Source organism: Carettochelys insculpta, chromosome 4 (assembly GCF_033958435.1).
Source record: "Carettochelys insculpta isolate YL-2023 chromosome 4, ASM3395843v1, whole genome shotgun sequence".
In the NCBI taxonomy this organism is placed as follows: domain Eukaryota; kingdom Metazoa; phylum Chordata; order Testudines; family Carettochelyidae; genus Carettochelys; species Carettochelys insculpta.
The window spans coordinates 8,207,125-8,232,202 of NC_134140.1; the positions used below are offsets into that span (position 1 = coordinate 8,207,125).

The 25,078-nt window shown below is 42.9% G+C and overlaps 1 protein-coding gene across 5 annotated transcripts in view; it reads right to left on the reverse strand.

Moving 5' to 3' along the window:
- The window catches only part of PTPRA (protein tyrosine phosphatase receptor type A), a 206,152-nt gene that overhangs the window by 109,535 nt on the left and 71,539 nt on the right, over nt 1-25,078 (reverse strand). For 3 of the 5 annotated variants that reach the window (XM_074992240.1, XM_074992238.1, XM_074992239.1), the window contains exon 2: nt 17,383-17,454. The exons of 1 other annotated variant lie outside the window; for it this stretch is intronic. In XM_074992240.1, coding sequence (XP_074848341.1) covers nt 17,383-17,409 — 27 coding nt within the window. In that variant the 5' untranslated portion in view covers nt 17,410-17,454. Of the gene's footprint in view, nt 1-7,687; nt 7,737-17,382; nt 17,455-25,078 lie in introns of those variants that run through there. One more of the 5 variants, XM_074992241.1, reaches the window with a different exon arrangement.

Sequence of the window (25,078 nt, forward strand, 5' to 3'; positions counted from 1 at the left end):
AAATGATTAAGAAATTGATCAAATTACTTCAGAGACTTAATACTTTAAAAGTTACTGAACATTAGCAGTCTGCCAGGATGAAGATAAAAAGAAACCATGCCACACTAACATACCAAAACCCAATCATCATGTGCAGGCAAGTTACTTAAAAAGTAACACATTGCTTCATTAATCCATGTGTAAAAGTTTAAAGTCTTAATGCGTTATTTTAGCATTTCTTAAACTTTCTGAGACCATGGAACACGAAACAATTTTGTTTAAACATGTGGAACACCTATGAAAGCTCTTAAAAAAAACAAAACCTTGTCAGACCAAAAAAACCACACACCCGCTAACAGCAACATATACAGCAAAAACTAAATTACTTCATTCGATCAGGTACTTAAGTACTGCCTTGATTTGCACGAGGGTTCTGTTCCCATGCACCCTCGCATAAATGGAATTTTGAGTAAGTTGGTTGCAGCTCTTTTCCCTCAGCAGAATGCATGTTCTGTAGCTGGTGAAGCAGCAGGAGCACCTAGAGCTCCTCTTGAAAGGTAAATACTGGAGTTGGGGGGGGGGGCAACTGGGGAGGGTTAATCCTGGCTGTGAGTTGAAGCCATGGGAGGCAGGCAGGGGGGGTTAACCCTGGGGTGGGTTAGGGCTGCAGGAGGCAGAAATGAGCCAGAGCCATTCAGGGGGGCAGAACTAGAGCTGCATGTGGGGTGGTGAGCCGCAGCTGCGCTCACATGGTGAGCCGGGGCCAGGAGGTTAGTTTGGGGCAAGCTGAACCAGAGCTGTGCGTGAGGGTGATGAGCTGAAGCCAGAGCTGGGGGTGGGGAGTTAGAGGGAGCCGTGCACAAGTGGTGAGTGGGGCTGGGAGCGAGGCTGAATCAGGGCCACACACAGGGCTGGGAGGGTTGAGCCAGGGCTGGAGGAGCAAGATTGAGTTGAGCTTAACGCACGTTAATGCTCAAGTTCCAGTTGGGCTTTCAAGGGTTTACTGTACAGCAATCAAGTACTAACAATGTATCTGGTTTTAACAACAAAGTAGTACTTTTTCACTTCTGGCTTTTTTTTTTTTTTTCTTAAAAAAAAGAAATGTAATTTACTCTGTTTACTTGTATCAGTGGAAATAATAAATTCACTAAATCATCATAAGTGCACTGGCTTACATCAAGCAGCTGACTGACAGCATAGCCGCCGTAGCACATGCGCCGTACAGATAGAAGATCAAACCAGGGGGAGAAAAACACGTTAGTCAACCTTGCTGAGTTGCTAGACTACCTCTCACAAGATGTAGAAATAAAGTTGTGTTTCAGTATTTTCCAATAATATTATAAAATGTTTGTTTATTGTAAAACTTTGAATTATTTTTCCAAATGCTTATGGCACATATGTGAATTGTTCATGGGAAAGCAGTGTTCTGTGGGATATAGTTTAAGAAACACTGTCGTATCTATGCATCTGATGTGCATCTGTACAACTGTGCATCTGATGAAGTGAGTCTGTGCTCACGAAAGCTCATGCTCAAAACTTTTCCATTAGTCTATAAGGTGCCAAAGGACCCTACGTTGCTGTTACAGATCCAGACTAACACAGCTACCCCTCCGATACTTGTCGTATCCAGTGTTTGCTATTAATTTACTTACAGAGTATTTCTTTTGGGGAAACAGAAAAGAGGGTGGTCTATTTTCCCTTGGTTTCCAGGCAGTTTCACAGAATCATAGGGCTGGAAGGGACCTCAGGAGGTCATCTAGTCCAGCCCCCTGCTTCAAGCAGGATCAACCCCTATGAAGTCATCCCAGCCAGGACCTTGTCCAGCCGGGACTTAAAAACCTCAAGGGATGGAGAATCCACCACCTCTCTAGGCAACGCATTCCAATGCTTCACCATCCACCTGGTGAAGCAGTTTTTCCTAATATCTAACCTACACCTTTCCCTCTTCAACTTCTGACCATTAGTCCTTGTTCTGCCATCTGACACCACCGAGAACAATTTCTCACCCTCCTCTTTAGAGCTCCCCTTCAGGAAGTTGAAGGCTGCTATTATATCACTTCTAAGTCTTCTCTTCTGTAAACTAAACAAGCCCAAATCCCTCAGCCTATCCTCATAAGTCTTGTGCTCCAGACCCTTAATCATTTTTGTTGCCCTTCGCTGAATCTGCTCTAGAAAATCCACTTCCTTTTTATACTGCAGGGCCCAAAACTGGACACAATATTCCAGATGTGGCCTCACCAGTGCCGAATAAAGAGGAATAACTACTTCCCTAGATCTGCTTGAAATGCTCCTCCTAATGCACCCCAGTATGCCGTTATCTTTCTACAAGGGCACACTGTTTACTCATATCCACCCTTTCATCCCCCATAACCCCAAGGTCCCTTTCTATCGTACTGCTGCTGAGCCAGTTGGTCCCCAGCCTGTACCAATGTTTGGGATTCTTCCGTCCCAGGTGCAGGACTGTACACTTCTCCTTATTGAACCGCATCAGATTTCTTTTGGCCCAGTCCTCCAGTTTATCCAGGTCCCTCTGGATTCTCTCTCTACCCTCCAAGGTATCTACCTCTCCCCCTAGTTTTGTGTCATCTGCAAACTTGCTGAGGGTGCAACCCAGTCCCTCATCCAGGTCATTAATAAAGATGTAGAGTAACACCTGCCCCAGAACCGAGCCTTGCGGCACTCCGCTTGAAACAGACCGCCATCCAGATATTGAGCCATTGACCACTACCTGTTGGGCCCGAACATCAAGCCAGCTTTCTATCCATCTTAAAGTCCAAGGATCCAATCCATATTTCCTTAACTTATGGTGAAGAATGTTGTGGGAGACCTTATCAAAAGCCTTGCTGAAGTCAAGGTATATCACATCCACTGACTTCCTCATGTCCACAGAGCTTGTTACGTAGTCATAGAAGCTGATCAGATTGGTGAGGCAGGACTTGCCCCCGGCGAATCCATGTTGGCTACTTCTGATCACTTTCCCCTCTTCCAAGTGCTTCAAAATGGATTCCTGGAGGATTCCCTCCGTTATTTTCCCAGTGATTGAGGTAAGGTAAGGGTCTATTGTTCCCTGGCTTGTCCTTCTTTCCTTTCTTAAAGATGGGCACTATGTTTGCCTTCTTCCAGTCACCTGGTATCTCCCCTGATCTCCAAGAGTCTTCGAGGATAATGGCCAAAGGTTCAGCAATGACCTCTGCCAATTCCCTCAGTACCCTGGGGTGCATTAAATCCAGACCCATGGACTTGTGCACATCTAGTTTTTCTAGATGGCTCAGAACTTGTTCCTTCCCCACACATGGCTGCCCTCCACCTTCCCATACTGCACCATCGAGGACCATCATTGTGAAGTTGACTTTGTCTGTGAAGACTGAGGCAAAAAAAAGCATTGAGTACTTCAGCTTTTCCTGCATTATCTGTCACTAGGTTACTTCCCTCATCCAGTAATGGCCCCACACCTTCTCCGATAACCCACTTATTGTTCACATGCCTGTAGAAATCCTTGTTACTCTTCACATCCCTTGCCAGCTGCAGTTCCAATTGTGCTTTCGCTTTCCCGATTACTGCCCGGCATTCTCCAGCCGTATATTTATACTCCTCCTTAGTCAACTGTCCTCGTTTCTGTTTCTTGTATGCATCCTTTTTGAATTTAAGCTCACTAAGGATTTCCCTGTTAAGCCAAGCTGGTTGCCTACCATGTTTGCATTTCTTACTATGCAGCGGGATTGTTTGTTCCTGTGCCTTCAGTAAGACTTCTTTAAAATACTGCCAGTTCTCTTCAACTCTTTTCCCCTTCACCTTCGTTTCCCAAGGGATCCTGCTCATCCGCTCTCCTAGGGAGTCAAAGTCTGCTCTTCTGAAATCAAGGATCTGTATGTTACTGCTCACCCTTCTTCCTTTTGTCCGGATCCTGAAATCTACAATCTCATGGTCACTGCAGCCCAGGTTCCCTCCCACTTCTATTTCTTCTACTAGTTCTTCCCTGTTTGTGAGCAACAAGTCAAGTTGCGCACGGCCCCGGTCAGTTCCTTCAGCACTTGTACCAAGAAGTTATCCCCAGTAGTCTCCAAAAACTTCCTGGATTGTCTGTATGCTGCTGTATTGGTCTCCCAACAAATGTCTGGATGATTAAAGTCTCCCATGAGAACCAGGGCCTGTGATTTGGAAGCTTCACTAAGCTGCTTAAAGAAAGCCTTACCTATCTCCTCTCCCTGATATGGCGGCCCATAACAGACACCAACTACATCATCACCTCTGTTACTTCCACCTCTAAGCTTAGCCCAAAGACACTCAACTGGATTTTCTCCTTCCTCATACTGGAGCTCTGAGCAATCATACTGCTCCCTCACAGAGCGCAACTCCTCCTCCTCCTCTTCTGCCCTGTCTGTCCTTCCCAAACAATTTATAACCTTCCATGACCGTGCTCCAGTTATGCAAATCGTCCCACCAAGTCTCCGTTATTCCAACCACCTCGTACTTGTGTGAGTGTACCAGGGCCTCTAATTCTTCCTGTTTGTTCCCCAGGCTTCTGGCATTCACTTTGTCTGTTCTGTATTAAAGCCATGCAGCAATGGCTGAGCTGTAAACTCATGTTAATTTGTTTAAAAGAAAAAAAAAAAAAATCATGTTTCCACTGGCCTTACTTTAAAAAAATCTTAAATGAGACCAAATTTGACCTGACCGTGTACCCTTGAATGTAGAGAAATATTTAATCTTGTGCAAATGAAAAGGAGGATTAAGATTGTTTTGAAAAACGTACATGAAACATAGCCGAAGAAGTATTTCTGGATGAGAGTGGTTGCGCGAGAAGAATATGAGCAGAGGACAAAGCACCTTCTCTTCCTTACACCAGAGCAAGTGAAGAGGCATTCCACAGAAGACCGTGGAATTTCACAAGCATAACAGAAGATTTAGGTTCATGTTATTCTGGTAATTAATGTCTACAGAAAAGTAGATTAACTAGCACAGCTGTCAGAAACCTGACCTTGAAACATGTGTGGCTCATTTTCAAAATGTTCTTTCTTAACATGCCTGGACCCAAATGAGCTCTCGAGACCTCTGTTTAGAATAGGAAATGAGAGATGGAAGTGCCCACTAAGTGGGTCTCAGCTTCTGCAATTCAGAACAAGAGGAAATAAAAGGCCTATGTTTTTGCATCAATCCTCACCAAAATTAAAAGGAACATTTCAGTTCTCAAGGCCCCTATAAAAATAACCTGCTGGTGTTCAGGCTTTCAGTACAATGTGAAATACTGTGCCAATGTTCCAACAACAGACATGTTTATGCACATCTAAGGTCAGACAAAGAAGGAGGAGAAAAGGGCCATGAGATCCCTCCCCCACGTTTTACTGGCCCTAAGGTTAAGCACTGTGTAAGGAGGTGATGGTGAAGAATAAGTGGGAAACATGGGTTTGGAAAGGCAGTGCAGGAGTTGGGCTTTGGGGGAAGGGGCAGCATGGAGATGAAGGCAGAGCCATGGTTCTGGCCTTCATGGCCTGCCGCACCCCCACTTTCAAGGGCTGCCTGCCATTCCTGACAGGAAGTCACACCTAGCTAACTGCAGATTACTTTTGGTGGCTCCCACACCACTTTGGGCTACCTCCACTACATAACTGAGCCAACATACCACTGTATTACAAGCCACATGTCAGCTCCTAACTTCTGTAAGACTATTCATATGAATAAGTACAGCCCTACAAATATGGATGCAGACATACTCATCCCTCGCTATACGAGCAATTGGTTCCCAACTTTCTGCTCATAGGCAAAAACTCATGAGAGGGACACTAAATTCCCATTAAAATACATGTAAAAGTCTGATTTGTTCCAAGTGCTTGTAATTCAGCGAAGGAGTGGCAACATGTAGCACTGCTTTTGAAAAGTAAGTGAACTTTGGGTTTTGGGGGCAGGGGTGGAGAGGGTTAAAGGCTTGGGGCAGTCTGGGGCCATGAGCGGGCGGGAGGGTTAAAACCTTGTGGTGGGTTGGGCCATGGGGCAGGCAGGGGTGTTAAGGCTGCAGTGGGTTGGGGCTGGGGCGGGGGGGGCAGGTTTAAGGCTGCAGCAGGTTGGGCCCACAGAGAGGGTGGGGTGTTAAGGCTGCAGTGGGTTGGGCGTGTGCAGTGGGTGGGGTTTAAGGCCATAGCAGGTTAGGTCTGTGACACTGGCAGAGTTTCAGGCTGCAGCAGATTGGGTCAGCAGGGTTGGTTGGAGTGGTTTCAGGCTGCAGCAGATTGGGTCAGAGTGGTTTCAGGCTGCAGCGGGCTGGATCTGCAGGGTGGGAAATAAGGCTCATATTAGCGGGTAGAGTTCACTCATCTAGTGAATAAAGGAAGGTATGGGTGTCCCTCATGTTAGCGAGTACTGGTAAGTAAAACACTCATTTAACAAGAGATAGGTGTACAAATTTTGCATTTAGAATCCTGCAAATCGACAGATATCTGCTTTATATCCACGGATCATTTTTACAAATGATACAATTTTGTATCTGCATAGAGCTCAATCAGTAAGGACTACACGATCATGTTGTTCAAAAAGGCTTCTTGGACCAAGTACCCAGCAGTTGGACACCATGCCCTGCAAAACTGGAAAAAAAAAAAAAAAAAAAAAAAAAAAAAAAATTAAGAACCAGCACTCTACCAAGCTCTTCCAACAACTCAAGCTCCGCCCAACCACAAGTATAAAATGAGGTGGCAGTCATAATGGGCTGTGGACATCCTCAAATATAATAATCCTTGCATACTTTGATTCACAGTAAAGCAGTTAGACATGTTCATATTTAAATAGCCATGCTTCACCATAGCCACTCCTGTGAGGTGAACAGGATAAGGCAAGTCTCTCAGAATTCTTATTTCCAAGTCTCTGCAGACTCCAGGCTACACCACAGTAATACCAAGCCTGAAACTTTTCCTTGCAAACAATCCCCGCTGCCAAGTTTGCCCACATATTTATTCTGGGGATACCATCACCAGACCTAACCATGTTAGTTACAAGATGAAAGGTACATTCTCGTGCACTTCCAGAAACAGTACATGCGCCTTTATGCACCAATAATGCCCTGCCACTATGTACATTGGACAGACTGGGCAAAACCTTGACCAAAGAACAAATGGACACAGAGCAGACATCAAGAATACACATAAGCCAGTCAGTGAACACTTCAATGCAGTGGGCCATTCTGTTAAAGACCTGAAAATTTGTGTCCTAGAGCATAAACAATTTAAAAACAGATTAGAGTGAGAAATTTGTGAGTTGGAGTTCATATTCAAATTTGACACATTAACACATGGTATGAACAGAAACATTTCAAGGACTGCATCCCTTCCTTTGATGCTAGTAATTACCTCACCTCACCCCTCCTTCAGTCCTATTTGATTTGTCAGTTTTTATTGCCCTTTTGTCCTCTATACTTAAATGTCAGTCTGTATTGGAAATGAGATTGATCTGATGAGGTAGGTCTGTCCCACAAAAGCTCATCACCAAATAAATTATTTTATTAGTCTTTAAAGTGCTACATTTCTGCTGCTTAATTTTTCCCTGGTTTTCTCACTACAATCAGCAACAATCCACATCTTCCAGGATTTTTAACAAAAGTAAACAATTTATATGAAGTGGGGATGGAAGAGACATGTACATTATGTACGTAGCCACCAGGAAGCACTTCCAGATTAAATTTACCTTTTCAAAAATTAAAAGAAATCTGCAACAAAATGCATACCTGACAATCCATATTTCACTTCCAGTGATTCCTGTACCTTGTACCATGACCTCCTAATAACTTAATACTGAAAGAAACAAGACAAAAATAACTAAATCATCTGCCTATATTATGCTTTTGTTCCCCACTGAAACCCGCCTCTTGCCAGAAAAATCCGTTCCTTCTGAAGGTTTTCTTTTCTTAAAATTAGTTTCATTACTCCTAATTATACACTTTACTGTGACACTAACCAACCCACAACTAAATACCAGAAAGAGTTTGGGTTTTTTGGTTTTATTTTTGGGTTGGGGGGGCAGGGAAGGAATTTAGGGAGGAATGGGGAAGAGAGAGGGAGAGAGGAAAGCTGAGGCCATAGTTCAAAAGCATTTAAGTACACATTGAAGTCAATGAAATTTTAGCACACAATTGAAGTTAAGCATATGCTCAAGTTCTATCCTGTTTGAGGACTATACTTCTGAATGTTTCAGAAATTGCCCTCTCCTTTTAATACAGAACTGTGTGATTGGTAATGTAATCAATTTAATGTCTGCAGACACATTCACATTTCACGTAAATCATTCATACCTGGGGAACTGGGACTAGAACCTGGTTATTCAGCTTCCACCCGCAATAATTAAAAAATACAAAAACAACACACTCAAGTTTCTGAACCTGGAGTAAAAGAAGTCTTTAAAAGCTTCAGGGCGCAATTCCTTCTGTTTTTGGAAAAGGGTGTAAACATCCTTAAAGCATAATGAGTAAAGCCTACTTCAGCACAAATGCTTTGTTGACTGAGGATGAACTGTTGAATCAGGGCACGAAAGGAACGGGACCTGAATCTCTCTCCTATTGCTCCTATAGCTGTTACATCTTGGTCAATGGCAAAGTACACTGATGGAACAGAAAGGAGGAAAACTTTTCAGGTTCCTATCTGACCTATACCTGATGTGTGGAATAGGACCTACTGTTACTGAGGCTTACTACTACTACTACTACTACTACTACTGAGGCTGTCAAACTTTAACCTATTAAATAAAATTCACCTTGAAACACCACTATTCCTTAAATTTTTCATAATCATTCCAGCATACTGAGATCTTCAGTAGATACACTTCTCTCCTTGACCCTTCTAGAGTGCTCTCTTTCTTACACACCTCTTTTCCTTTGTTAGATATTCATGCACGTGTATCTATTATAGTACATATGCTTTGCTACTGTTAAGGTAGACTGAATATAAAACTGTATGTCTACACATACTCACACAAAATATTTTACACAGGAGTTTAGAATAAAGCATTCAAGAAAATAGGAAATAAAGTGGAAGGAAAGTTGGGACAGGAAAATGCAGCTGATTTCTCCTCTCCTTGTGCTCTTAGCTGTTAAGCACAACAAGAAGTCAATTACACAGCAGCCATCAGCTTTGCAGTCAGAGCCAGTATAACCCATCACAATACCCAGAAGTTTCTAGGGCAGGAGTGAAGGGGCACAGAGGTCCAACAAACAAGTACAATGGCTTGGCAAGAACGCTCCTCTGAATTTTTCAGTATTGTACTTCACTGGTCCCCTGCATGCTTTTACAAGCACCATAATGGATAATACTCATGAAGCCTGAGACCTATTTGAGCATCCATTCTAAGAAAGGATAAAGGAACAGAAAGAGGCCTAGAAAAGGACAGCAGAAATTATCAGTGGTATAAGCAAGACTTTCATGGAAGGTGACATTAAAAAGGTGGAGGGCTGAAGCTGGGACATTAGAGATATAAAATAATGAACGATACTGAAAGGTCCATCTGATTTTCCACCTCCTTCTCATGATATGAGAATATAATATCAATAAAAGCAACAGATTTAAAACCTATCCATGGAAATACACTTTTCTTAAGATTAAATTTATCCATTAAATCATTACCCAGAGATTTCATTTAGGCCAAGAGTTTAATAGACTTCAGAAGATGATTAGATACTTGTATCAACAATAGCATTCACATCGCTGGGATGCAAAATTGAGAACAGATTAAATCATCCTGCTCAAGATATAAGCCTTCCACTAATTGATAGAGATCAGGAAGAAACTTCCCCTTTGGGCAGGTTAATCCATAAGTGTTTGTCTGGGTTTTTCAGACTTTCTTCTGAAGCAGTTGGGCCAGTGACTTGCCCTGAAAAGAGAGCATTCGTGAATGGTAAGCCTATATGTTAGGGGGCTGATCAATTGTCATCATTTGTTTTTACACTAGTGTAAATTCAGAGTCTTATTACAAAAGGTATAGTAAAAGACTGTCCTCTGTACCAACAGAACACAGTCACAATTTAAGCCCTCAAAACAGGCTGGCAAAATAAAAGTGGGCTCATGCACCACACAAGGCCTTGTGCTGCCATTCTACAATAGGGTGAATTTTATACCTAGCTAACAGGGTTTTACAGCACTACACTCCACAGTTAGCTATTTTCACTCTTCAATTGCTGCAGATCTTTGATATACAGGACTTCATCCAAAATCCCTTGCAGACTAAAAATCACACATCATACAGTGAAAATTGTTTTAAACAACTAACCTAGGGACCAACAAAACAGGAGTGCACAGAAGAGATGATCCTTAATTAAAGCTCAAATACAACACTACTGCACACCTTGAGGAAAATACTTCATAAAAAGTAACAGCTAAAGAAAAAAATATTCAGCCTATCAGAGTTTCACCATCTGTGTCATCTTCCCAAGAGACTCACTTGGTCTTATCTAGAGCACACTGAAGTCACTAGAAAGATTCATATTAAATGAAGTTTGGGTCAAGCTTCCTGGCTTGCACTCTGGAAAAAAACACCAGCCTTAAGAGTTAGTGGATTATCCTTTGAAGCAAAATAGCATGATCACCACCCTGATCCCCACACATACAGCCTTTCCCTCAAGCAGCTTACTCAGGATCAGTAGAGTTTGTTGGGGTTTTCTGGTTTTGTGCCTAAGACTATTTTTAAGCCTGTTAAACATTCGCTGGCATTTTTGGGGTCACATACTGCACCTGCGCAGAGATCAGACCAGTTGGAACTTTAATGCCTCACTGAAACCCAACAGCCTCCTGCTGGCTAGGGTAATAGCCACAGACTGGGAGATTTGTTTCATGTGCTTAGTCACTTGGAGGAAAATCTATTATGCACAATATGCAGCTGAGCTGTTTTCCAAATGTAATGCAGTTTGAAATTACGCAACCTGCCTAACCTTGCATTCACACAGATTTTTGAATTTAAGGCACTCATCTCCATCACTTTCTAATATTTTACTTTCAACTCCCTTTATTACCAGTCCCAGCTGTTATGACCATCCTCCCTGTAATTCAGACCTACAAACTAGGAATTATTTTTGGACTTCTCTTTCTGCCTTAAACATCCAGGCTATATCCAGTGCCTGTCACTCCCACTCCCACACTCCCACTCCCAGAATATTTCTAAATTTCTACCTTTTCTTTATGCACACAACTAGAACTCCTGACCATCAGCTCTTACCATGATCACTGTAAGATGCTCCTGTACAGTGTCCTTAATTTCTAGGGAATGATTCCCTGCCTCTCGCCCCTACAATTCTGAACACCACCACCACCTCCCATCCCTTTCAACTACTTCTTGTCCGCACCTTCCCCTTCACAGATCTGGCCCTTTTCTTGCCCATTTCTGTTTCTTAATGACTTGCCTTCCCTAAATGCATCTGCCACTATCTTTCCTCCCCTTGTTCTTCCAGACCCATTTCCACTATGGTATCTATAAAGAAATAGAAAACCGATAGTGACAATGGGTACACTAACTATATATTTTTAAATAGCTTGTAAGATTTATCCCTTTCCTACATCTTTCACAGACTTTTCCTAGGGCTTCATCCTAAATGTTTAGAATAAACTTAGCAAAGTAATTCTCATTTTTTCCCCTATAAAAACATGGAAGATGAGGGTTGGAAGAAACTTATACTTGCTTACACTTGTGTCTAAGAACTGGAAGGGACCTTGGGAGGTCATCTAGTCCAGTCCCCTGCCGTCTTGGCAGGACCAAGCACCATCCCAGACATCTATTTGCCCCAATCCCTAAATGGTATCCTCAAGGACTGAGCTCACAACCCCAGGTTTAGCAGGCCAATGCTCAAACCACTGAGCTATCCCTCCTCCGCAATCTCAGGAAGTCATCTGATCCAACTCCCTGCTCAAGGTCTTCCACCCAGGGCTTTATCAAACCTTGTCTTAAAAAGCTCTAATGCTGGAGATTCCACCATATCCCTATGCAACACATTCCAGTACTTCATTACCCTTCTAGTGAAACAGAATTTTTCTAATATCCAGACTACACCTCCCCTACAACTGGAAACCTGTTCTGTTGGTACAGAATTGCCATTCCTGATGTCTGGTTTATGTCCATTTATTCTTTTAGGTAGAAACTGTCCAGTTTGGCCAATGCAAATTGCAGTGGGGCATTGCTGGCACATGATGGCATATCATATATTAGTAGATGTGCAGGTAAAGGAGCCCCAATGGGATGGTTGATGTTAAGTCCTGTGAGGATATCGCTGGTGTAGATACGTGAGCAGAGGTGGCAATGAGGTTTGCTGCAGGGATTGGTTAGATGTTTAGAGTTACTGTGTTGTGCTCTATAGTTGCTAGTGAGAATTTGTTTAAGGTTGGCAGGCTGCCTGTAGGCAAGGACAGGCCTGTCTCCCAACGTCTGTGAGAGTGAAGGATCATTGTCTGGGATGGGTTGCAGATCCCTGAAGACGGCAACATACACAAACCTATAGAAGAACATTTCAATCTCCCTAGACACTCAGTAACAAATTCAGAAGCAGCAGTCCTAGAACAAAAAAAATTCAAAAATAAAATGGAGAGAAATCTGAGCTGCAATTCATTTGCAAATTTGATTCCATCAACCAAGGATTAAACACAGAGACTTGGAGTGGCTGGCCCCTTACAAAAACAGTTTCTCTGTGCTAGAAGTTCACACCTCCACATTAGACTCTGACAATGGGCCACATCCCCCCGCGCCCCGCCCCCCCCCCCCGGCGTGATCTGACTTGTTTTTAATCCTCTTGATCTATACTATTGATAATGGGCCATTTCCATCCTGACTGAATAGACCTTGGACCTTGTCAGCTCTGGCCCTCCCTTTTATGGACCCCACTCGTTAAATACCCCTCTGAACCCCCCCCCGCCCCCACTCATGCATCTGATGAAGCGGGTCTTTGCCCACAAAAGCTTATGCTCCAAAATATCTGTTAGTCCATAAAGTGCCACAGGACTTCTTTTTGTTCTCTAAGTTTTGAATAGTTATCAAAATCATGGGTAGCCAGGAGCACCATATAATTGACTATATGTAACTGGAGTGTGGAAGATAAGTACACTTTTTCCCAAATAATTGTAAGTACTTGTGCTCCTTATCAGGGAGATTGCTTTTATCTTCTAGTGTTTTTACCCTCTGGTTGGCTGAGGATTTTGAAAGGGGGAATCCATGCCCTTTGCAGGGACAAAATACTTTCTAACCAGCACATTTATTTGTAGATGTAGCTGTGGCTGGATATTGTTAGACTTCATCTGATGCCTCCATTATAGCTTCAATGAGTGGTAAAGCCACTCTAGCACAAGTAGGAGGTTGTAGGTTTTTTTTAGAAGTTTGCATTGCTTCTCTGGCATTTTTGTTAGGGTGATCTCGTGGCTATTAGCTACACTCTTAAAGAGCTCTTGAAATTATTTTAGGTTGTTAGGAGAAGGATGGTCCATGGGGTTGATTGTTTTGGCTTGGGAGATGAAAGATTTAACCATGGGAGAATCTGGAGGTGGCTGCGACTGAAGATCATCTGGCATGTGCATATCATGTACATCTGTCTTTTTGTTGTAGGGAGTGGAGAGTAATGCCATAGGAGATGGCTGGTGCTGTGTCACTATAGGAGATATTCTAGAGTGGTGACAAACAGGACCATAACAAAGGCAGGGTGACTGCTGAGACCTGGATCTGAAATAACAGAACTCATGATGTTCTCTATAGTACTGATAATGATAATCAGATAGTAGTGGGAAGCGTGGGCTGCACTCAGTGATGAATGTTGTGAGGAGAAAAAGCTTCTGCATTCATAGCATGTTAGCCCCAATGTGTATAGAAGAACAACAGTGATAGGTATGAGCATAAAGACAGTGAGGTGATTGGTAAAACCTTGATGCCCTAAGGAAGAGAATGATGTTCATCCCCTTCATGTTGATAGGGCGGTATAGGATACGATGAGTGATAAACAGGCACCGGTGATCTAATGGTGGAGATTGGGATATGGTCCCGTGAAACCACTCTACTGGATTTTTCTCTGGCTTTCCACAGCACTAACGAGTGTCCCAGTGCAGTATGGGACTACCTCCCAATGCCAAAAGACAACAGCAGTGTGTGCTGCTCCAGCACTGGGAATGATGCTTCTGGGGTGAGAGCTGTTTGAGTGTTCAGCACCACTGCTGCCGGTGCCAGAGACAAAGGCAGTACACCTTCTGTAGCGCTATCAGTGCCACTGAGGTGAAAGTTGGTGCCACTTTATGCAGACTGCAACTTTTATGTGAAGAAACTGAGGCAGCATTAGCTTTTTGTATGCCTGATGTGCCTGGCTTACCACTCAGGCTCACCCTAGATTCAAAAAGGTTCAGAAAAGGGCAACTCAAATGATTAAAGGTTTGGACAGGTCCCATATGAGGAGAGGCTAGAGAGACTGGGACTTTTCAGTCTAGAAAAGAGGAGACTGAGGGGCGATCTGACAGAGGTATATAAAATCATGAATGGCGTGGAGAAAGTGAATACAGAAAAGTTATTTACTTGTTCCCATAATATAAGAACTAGAGGACACCAAATGAAATTAATGGGTAGCAGGTTCAAAACTAATAAAAGAAAGCTTTTCTTCACACAGTGCACGGTCAACCTGTGGAACTCCTTACCAGAGGACACTGTGAAGACCAGCACTCTAACAGAGTTTAAAAAAGAGCTCGATAAATATTTGGAGGTTAGGTCCACAGATGGCTATTAGCAAGGGGTAAGGTATGGTGCCTAGTCTTTTATCGAGGCGGGAGATGGATGGCAGGAGACGGATGGCAGGAGACAAATGACTTGATCATTGTCTTCAGTTCACCTCCTCTGGGGCACGGGGCATTGCCTACTGTCGGCAGACAGGATACTGGGCTAGTTGGACCTTTGGTCTGACCCAGTATCGCCATTCTTATGTTCTTAGATAGAAAGGAGCAAAATGGGGAAGGCTTGGATTCTGACTTAGTTCTCGCAGTGGGGGAAGTGGAGCCCCTCTCAGAGGGGATTTTCTCCACATTATCTTTGTCCTCCTGCGGTGGCTTCAAGAGCCTTGTCAAAGAGGAGCATTTTTAAATATAGCTCCCTGTCCTTTCCGGCTCAAGCTGCAAGGCTCTTACATTGAGAGCACTTCTGCGGTATACATCCCTCTCCGAGGCAGCACACATACTCGCAATGGCCGTGTGAGGCAGGCATGGGTTTGTGGCATTTATTGCATTTCTTGAACCCCAGTGAGGCAGACATAATGAAACGGAGGATTCACTGCTCGGTTTCTTCCTCCTTCTAGTCCTTGTTTTTTTCGGTTTTGGTTTTTAAGTAACCAGAGTGTCTCAGTGAACTATGGACAATATAGATAAACACTAAAGAGGTAAATCCTGGCTAAGAGATTTTTTTTTTTCTTTTTAGTGTCGAAATAAGTTAAATTCATAAAGAAACCACTAAGTCTAAACCTAATTCTTTCAATTCTATAAGGCTGAGGAGTGGAGCTCTGTCCATAGCCTGGGACAGTGACAAAGGAACTGAGGAGAGATGGGACTGCATGCATGATCCCGGTGATGCGACTGGCGCACGCTGAGATCACACAGGCACAGCCTCCACTAGATGTTGCTATGAAAAGTCTCTGTCCCATGGAGCACCCATGGGGACAGCACTCAAACAAGAAACCCTGTTCTAGTCTGCAGACAGTCTGCAATAGTGCCTGCATGTAGTATGAAATGTCCCTCACTTCAGCAATACCACTTTAGCCTAATAAGATCACTGAAAATTAGAGGTGTTCTCAATTGAAGCCGTATTTCAATACCCTCTCTCGCTTTATCAAATAACAAGTAATTTACCCATTAATTTCCTTGTGAATGCCTCCAGAGTACAGTACTACTCAAGATGAAGACGTGTTAATTTTTAGCACTCTGTCTTGCACAGTGTCAAACTGTCAGACAGTATCAGTGAATCCTAATACTACCAGGGAAAAAGACGTTTTTATTTGGCACAGTTTTGTCAATTCATATTTCTAGTCTCAATACAGTATTTCATATTTGCTTTTTAAGTAGGCAATTTGCAGATTTTATAAGTTTGAAGTAATCAGAAAATTGCTGGAGTGATGGCCAACACACATGAAAGGTAACTGTCACTATCTCTACGACAACATTTTTGGGGAATATGCTTCCAGTGTGTGACAACAAACAAGAGAACTAATGTAGAACAGGCAGGCTGGATAGAGCACTAACATGAAAAAATCAAGAAACCTGGGTTCTATTCCCAGTACTACCAACGAACCTGTGTAACCTTAGAAGACCTGTCCATCCATCTTTCTGCCCCTCACCCCGCTGTCTTCTTTTACCTCCCCTTGTCTTATTAAATGCAACAAGAAACTCTTCAGAGCAGGAACTGACTAATGTCTGTATGCAGTGTCATGGACAACTAACTTTTTCATTTCTACCATAATACAAACAACAAGTAGGGCAATGGTATTTTGCTGTTATGTCTAATTATGCATAGATCATGGTGGTGAAAGTGCACTGTCCACAACAACATTCTATTTTTGCTACCAGTGGCTGAATGGAAATAAGCAGATTTCTGAAAAGTGAAAATATAGACAAGACACAAATTACTATAGTGATGAGCATCTCAAAAATTCCTATAAATAAATGCCAAGCCTGACTGCATTTAGATTTGTTTTTCATAACCTTGCCCAGCACATTCTTGGTTTTAGTGCAACAAGAATTTTTCTTAATCTAATTAATCAGTAACTGCAACACTTCTGTACCTATCAAGGCACGTGGGAACACATCAGCTGACCAAAATACTTCAAACATCACAGAAACAGATTAATACAATACATTCTACTTTGTGGTTCAAAATGACAGGCACAAACACCTAAACTAAAATGCTTATCTCATTTCCACACTACTGTAGAAGATCGACCAACTCAGGGTCCATCTTCCATGGCATTTTACTTGGTCAACATCGACCCCGGAACTCCTCAGCAGCAGTGAGGATTAAGGAAGGTTGATGGGAGAAATGCTCTCATCAAGCCCTAGCAGTTGAGCGCTAAGTTGATTTAAGCTACATAATTGGCGTAGCTAAAATTGCGTATCAGTGGTCAACTGCTATGTCTAGTATAGATTTAGCCTTAGTTTCAAGGCAACAAAAATCACTGTAACAAGTTCTTCCAATAGGAATTTTACAATTTAAAGAACTTACTATCCTTAAGGAGGAAAGTATTTTTCCCCCATGTATGAAATTTCCAGGTTATTCTTAAAATGCAAGACTCTTTTTTTCATTTAAAAGGAACATTTCTTACAACAAGTTAGGACTTTAGTAGTACATTAAGTAAAGCCATGTCTATAGGTTGCTTACTAAATCACAAGACCTACTTCAAAAAGAGGCGCAATTAGGTGATTTCAAAAGTGACTTTTTCCTTACTTTAATCATCACAGGTGCATCATCCATCTGTAAACCCTTAGGATCCCATACAGCTTCTTCTAATTGTGTCCCCTGAAAGCAAAAAAAAAAAAGACTTAACGATACAATTACAAACATTTAACGATACAATTACAAACATTTTTAGGAAACACATGAAAAAGCAAAACGCTTCCTACTGCCTTCAGAAAACACTTCCACTTCACTTGCTTTCTATCTGGAAGCAGAAATTATGTTATTAGAAAACTATAAAGAGAACCTGAGCACAAGAAAATACAGGGAACACACCTTTCAATTCTTCGGAAATTACAACGAACATAGCTGCACTGTGTTTCCAGTCTCTTATATGGTACTAAGCATACACAGGGGATAATGTTGTCTTATGAGGAGTCAGTAAGAAAGTAGTCTGTAGCACATAGGCTGGATTCAGCCCCCTGCTGAATTTCATTTAGTGTGCTGAAACTGCCCTGCCAAGCCCAGTGCCACCCATGGCAGGGCTAGGCTTAACTCACTCGCTCACCCACAAACCCTGTGTTGCCCACGGCTGGTGCTGACCGCTCTGCCACATAAGAACATCAGCTCAGAAAACAGTGTTGCCTGCCAGCGACAAATTCCTCCACCTTCCTCTGGTAGGCAACGACTACTTCAGCTGAAAACCAGACAGCAACCACGCTTCCCCATTGTGCCTTGTGGCCAGGCCAAATGCCTCTCTTTAGCCCCCTCTCCCATTTCCCCCCCCGCAAAAAAAAAAAAAGGATACCCAACACAGAGATGAAAAAGGTGACTGTTCTGGCCAAACAGGATGCATGGTCATCCTAAAAATACATCTATGAAAAGATTGGAGACTGGCATGAGGGAGATAGTTACCTCTCCATCATCAGGCTTAAGACCGTTCTGTCTGGCACCCTAAGGTCTCACTTGACCACTCTCTAAATCACAAAGTCATTTCAACCTCACATTCTGCATGGAAAAGTCTTTACCCAAAAGAGAGTTACATTATTACTTGAGGGAGGAGGGATGAGTTGAGTGTGGGAGAAAGGCAGGTGCAAGAGGAAATAAATCTGAGGTGATTCTGAAACGCCATTTCCAAGATAAAAGTCATTCTTCATATGGAGTGCATCAGCATTTCTGAGCCAGTTCCTAAACTGGGCATATAGAGAGAAGCAGTCCTTATGTGTGTTCAGCACTTAACACAACGGAGCCCTTATCTTGTCTTTCAACACTACCTGAAATATACATAAAGTCATACAGCAAATCTCACCAAGTCAGAATACAATGAAGTCTATTTCTGGCGTGGAATTTACACACAAAAGCACCCTTACTTTCCTTTTAATAAAGTTCAAGCATCGTTCGACCGCAGATTCATCTACTCTTGGGACAAAGAGGTCTCTAGAGCAGTGTTCCCTGTAAGATGGGTGCTTAAGCAGCCACCCAGGAGAAATTTAGGTGCTGCCTAGCTGATTAGCAGAGCACCCACAGCCACCCACAATTGGCACCATGTGTTTCTACTGATGGTGCCCATCTGCACATGCCTTGATGCACATAAAATTTATTCTGCTCCTGGATAGAAAAAAAATTCAAGGAAACAGTGCTCTAGGTACCCCCTAGCATTGAAAAAGTGAATCACATTCCTTGTAATAGACCCATAAAGGACTACCTCAGAGATAATCTCCTGGTTTACACACAGCTAAGTCGCCATTAAAGGCCTATGTAAGCAGGAGCCTATGTTCTACCCCTTTCCTTTCCCTGGTTCTACTGATTGATCTAAGACTGCTTAAACAAGACAGGAACAGTTTTTAACTTTAAGATCCACCACCAAAGCTGCCCGCCCTCCCCCCCACTTTTTTTTAATATAAAGTCTAGGAGTTGTTGTTTTTTCCCTATCAGTCTCAAAACCCAGAGGAATATAGAAGCCAAAAAGCAAAAATGCATCTGTCACCAAAAGTTTTGGTGATCATCTTATTGGTGTTGCTACACAAAATGGAATTCAAATAAACACACACAATGGTACCCGCTGTAGTTCTTTGAGAGGTGTTGCTCATGTTCATTCCATTCGAGGTGAGCACATGCCCATGAGCACAGCTGTCTGACATTTTTGCCTTAATAGTACCCACTCAACCAGCTGTAACGTCCTCCTGCATTCTGTACTCATGCCATGGTGAAGCACTTAGGTTGGAGCTTGCCATGCCACGATGAAAAACTCCTGGCTCATGTCCTCTCAGTTCCTTCTTGCTGACACCTCCAACAAGGGCAGGTAATGGAATGGACATGAGCAATAGATCTCGATGATTGGGTTACAGTTACAAAACTCGAGTAACCATTTTTAATTTGAGTGCTTGCTCGCCTCAATTCCATTTTAGGTGGCTTGCAATCAGTATCAATGGATGTGGGCTTAGGAGTTTGCCATCATGCAACCTGCAATGCAGCTCTACAAAAACTGGCATCATCTCATGCCTGCTGGCTCAGTGCGATGCAAATGCATATAAGGACAACCCAGTTGGGGTCCAATGCCTGAGCCAAGAAGGCTGCTGAAAATGCCTACACACTTGAATGAGCCATTACAAGTCTGGCAGGGTGCACTTTCACCACCTCATAGTAATGGCAGGTGCACAGCCTCTGAGCTGACGCTAGGCAGCCCTTCATCCCGTCTGTGACAGCAACAAATAGCTGTGTTGACTTACAGAACAGTTGCATTCTATTGAAGTAGCAGACCAGAACCCTTATGGCATCCGGCATCCAAAGCCTGTACTTTTCATCTGATAAGGTGGTTTTGGATAGAGGATTGGTAAATGGATGCCCTGACCCACATGGAAACGAGAAACCACCTCTGGCAGAAAAGTTGGATGCAGGTGCAGCTGCACATTATACAAGCCCCTACAGGGATAGGGTGGCTCTGACATGAGGGCCTCCAACATAATGGCAAACAAGGACACCTTACAGGACAGGAGCAGGAAGCTAGGGATTCAAAGAGAGGGCCCAAGAGTTTCAAGACATCCAGATTCAGATCACACAGGGGAACTGGTCTCAGATGCATCGATACAGGTATTCCAGATCTTTCAAGAATTGTGCTGTCATGAGACAGGCAAAGATAGGCCTTCTCTGTAGTGGAGGATAGAACACATTAATGGCCACCTGGTGCACTTTGAAGACAGGAATGAGCCTGGAGCTTTAGGTGCAGCATGTAGTCCAGGATGAAGTGCAACAAGGCCGTTTCAGGACAAAAATTCACATCCGAGCTCCAACATAAATGCTTCCATTTGGCCACACAGGTAGCCATGATGGAAGCTTCCTGTTACACAGCAGGAGCAACACAGAGCACACTCACTAGTCCATGCTTAGCCACAGAGCTGCCATGTACCATGTGCAGCAATGTCAGGTTCGGGTGCAGCAGATTGCCATAGTTCTGAAGAGCAGACCTGGGCGGAGAGGTAACAGCAGTTGGTGAGACGCAGCACCAGTGCTAGCAAGTCCCCAAGAGGGGTGGAGGAAGAAGGCAATGAGAATGACCTGGCCTCTGCCTTGCTTCACCCTTCAACAAAGCTCTGAAAAAGTAGCACTGGCAGAAAGACATCCTTCAGGGCTCCTGATCACGGAACCAGGAAGGTGTCTGACAAGGAGCCCTTGTTCTGGTCCCTATACAGCAGGGACATGTGGCACTTCCTGTTCTTCCTAGATGCAAAACAGGTCTAAAAATGGGGAATCCTCAACAATAGGAAAAAAATCAGGCTGACCACCTCCAGATGAAGAGACAGAGGCATACATATTCTACAGATTAAAAAGAGTTTAAACCCTCAGACTGTGCCCCACTTGAGAAGAATTCCCAGCTAGGACCTTAACTATCAGCTAACAACACTACTTAACACTAATCACAATCAAAGGCCTGAAGGCATGAAATCCAATGGAAGAAAACTATTAGCTCTTGACAAGCGAGAGAGACACTCCAAATAACCACAAGCGGAAATAAGGAACTGAGATCATGTGGGCTGGAAGTGCCTGATATATCCTGGCATGAGTGTGACATAACAGAAGGTACAAAAGCCAGCCCTATGGGTACCACTAAACCAAAAAAATTTGATGGCCACTTAGGTGGGAGCACGCCCACCTAGCAAAGAAATGACATGAAGTCTGGCTATGGTCTGAAGAAGTGGGTCTGTCCCACGAAAGCTCACCTAATAAACTATTTTGCTAGTCTTTAAAGTGCTGCTTGACTGCTTTTTGTTTTGATAGTGTATAGACTAGCACGGCTTACTCTCTGTTCCTAGATCCAAATGTCTCTGAAGACTAAATTACATTTAATTCTGCAGTTCAGATCTCTACCAGAAGCTGGTTTGAAATCTGCAGAAGTTTTTAAATAAAATATTTTGATAACATTTTACACATAAAACAAAACCCATATTCCATTTGCAACCATTGTTCTTTAATAGCTTCCTCTCCCTGTGTAGAAAGATCATTAACACAAAAGCTTAGGCTACATCTATACTTACTGGGAATGTCAATGGCTGCTATGCAATATTAGACATACTATTTGCATGCCTAAAATGGATTTAGTCCCTGTCTTCACTGCAGAATGTCAACAAAAGCGCTCCTCCCCCCAACGTTCCTTAATGCTTGCAGATCACAAGGAGTTCTGGGGTTCACACTGACCCTGGAATACACTGTTTTGCACATGCACAAAACACCACCCTGGAAGATTGAACCTAAACGTTTGATCTTCCACGGCCAGTGCAGACCTAGCCTTAGAGGTATTTCCTCACACTTTTTACTATCATACCAACAACCTCGAGAAAGATATTCAGATCCACAGAAAAAACAGACAAGACCAGACCTGAAAGACTTCAAAGGGCACCAGATAGGGCCCTAAATTCAGACAGTTATCCATATCAAGATGATTATGCATCCAGACCTGCCCTTGGAGTTTAACTTGCATATAGAATATGCTTTCCTGTCCCTCTCAATATTCAATAAACTTATTCAATTGTTAACATGCTTTTTTCTAAGTTTATTGAATATTGAAAGGGACAGGAAAGCACATTCTATATGTAACTTACTGACACCAGCAACCAGAGTTCCCTGTAAACTTGTGCAGCCACTCAGGAAAGAATCAAATTTCGCCCAGCTGATTAGCAGAGTACCTACACCTAGCATTTTTTGTTCTGAGTGTGCACATTTACATGCATGTAAAAATTGTTCTGCACATGCACGGAAAGATTAGAGGAAACATTGCCAGCAACCCCTAACAAGTTATTTCACTAGGCTGCTTTACTGTGACCAGACTGATATAGTCTCAGTGTGCCTAGGATATAATCCAATTGCTAAATAATCTCACAAAAATGCAATATCCTGAGGATATGAATAAAAAGCAATCTTGTCAGCTGACTGTGATAAACCATGGCTGCACTGCAATGATCTAATTAGGTGATCCTTGTGATCTGTATATTTGGATGGCAGCATTCCTAAATGAGCGAGTCCGTATACTTCTGGGGGCACGGACACAAAGACAGGGGCCTCACACACAACAAGCAGTATGTCTTCCATTCTTGTAAACCTGGGCAACTGCATCTGCATTTGCAATGTTGGGGGTGCTTGCACAAACCATATCAAGTGTTTTTATTACTTGGTCATCTAGAGAGTAGAGGGCTGAGGAGGATAGACAAACTAGCTTGTTTGGAAACACACTATGCTTTAGGCTATTCATTTGTAAGTGAAGGAGCTGAGAGAACAACAGGGTATGAAAAGAAACACACAAAAAGGTACAGTCGGACCCAGAGCTGTGAAACCTACCACCAGTAATCATCCTGCTCCCCTTTGTTATTTCGTAGCACTCAACCCTTGCTCCCACAACACAACACACCTCCATAGTTCAAATTGCCCAGAACAATTTCTTCCCGACCAAACCTGTGTCTACATGGTTTTACAGATGTAAGTGTAAAGCTCCGATTTTTCACCTTCCCAAGGTAAGTCTGATAGTTAGCAGTATCCTACATTAATATTTCAGCCCCACCTTGAGAGACCAGACTACATTACAGCATCAATTTGAGGGCACTTTAAGGATTTCATTTCCTCCTCTCTTGCCTCACGTTACTCTCTATTCCAGGAAAAGTGTTCAATAGGATTCTCTTGGAGAGAATGAAGACAGAAATTGACAGACAGCTCAGGGAAGCACAGGTCAGCTTCTGAAGCAAAAGGTCATGTACTGACCAAATAGTGAGCTACTATTTGGTCAGTACATGACCTTTTGCTGAGTTAGAGTGATCACAGAACAGTCGCTCAAGTGGAACTCATCCCTGTACATAACATTCACAGACCTTGAAAAAGCCTTTGACAGCTCTGATAGACACACTTCGCGGAAACTGCTGTAACACCACCACATCCCATCCAAAATTAACTTGATTCGTTCAACATACAAACCCTCAACATGTCAAGTTGCTCACAATGGTATCTTAACAGAATACTTCAGCATACTGCCTACTGTCACCTCTCCTGTTCTTGATCACAGCGGAATGGATTATGAACAGGATGACAGATGGCCATCAAAGCATTCAATGGACACTTTTCAAAACAATTAGAGGACATTGACCTGGATGATGTCATAGCGGCCTTTCACACCAGCATGAAAGCATGAAAGAAAAGGGTCTAAACTGCCTCAGTGACTGGACTGAGCATTAACAAGGGAAAGATCAAGACAATGAGGATCAACCAGTCCAACACCAACACCACCACAACCACACTGAGAGGGGATGATCTGGAAGATGTGGAGCAGTTTACCTATCTGTGGAGTATTTGGGGGCATAGATGGAGGAACAGATAAGGATATTAATGCCAGAATTGGGAAAGCAACAGCTGCATTCAAGACTCTTTGTTCCATATGGCATTTACAAACATCTGTGAAGATGAAACTGCAGGTCTTCAACATAATGAAGCATGTGCTCTTGCATGGATGAGAGACCTGGCATACTAAAAGGTCTTCAAATCACAAGGTAGAGACATTCATATACAGATGTCTGAGGCACATCAAATGGTAAGACTGTCACAAATTAGGAGCTTTGGAACACAGCAGGACAAGACCCAACTGACACTGAAATCAAGAGAAGAAAGCAGGGATAGCTAGGCGACACGCACAGAAAACTATCATCCAGCAAAGTCTGTCAAGCTCTCACATGGAATCTGCAAGGAAAACACGAAAAAGGAAGACCTCAGACAACGTGGAGAAGATCTACTGGAGACTGAAGAACAACAACTGGGGTATTCTTGGAGCCAGCTAGAAGTTTTGTCCCAAGACAGAGTGAACTGGGGGAGACTTGTAGATGACCTATGCTCCACGCAGACTACAAGGGTATAGTAGTAGTAGTAGTAGTAGTAGTAGTAGTACTACTACTACTAAACTAAATTCTGACTCTGTTCTAGCTGCCACTTTATCAGTGAAGCTTAAACAAGTTTTGATCTTAATGAATACTCAGATGCCTCAGTACCAAAAAAGAAAAGAAGGGAAGAAAGCTGAATAGCAAGAGATCCTTAATTAGCTGGCAAGTGATTTTAATATAATGTTATTTCTACCATGGTAGCAAAGCACTGAACACAGCAAGACCTTTTCTCTGTTAACACTGCCCCACTTCTCTCACAAGATTACATAAAACATTCCACACACTTATTTTACAGACTTACCACCACCTTACAGACTCATACATGACAGTACCAAAGA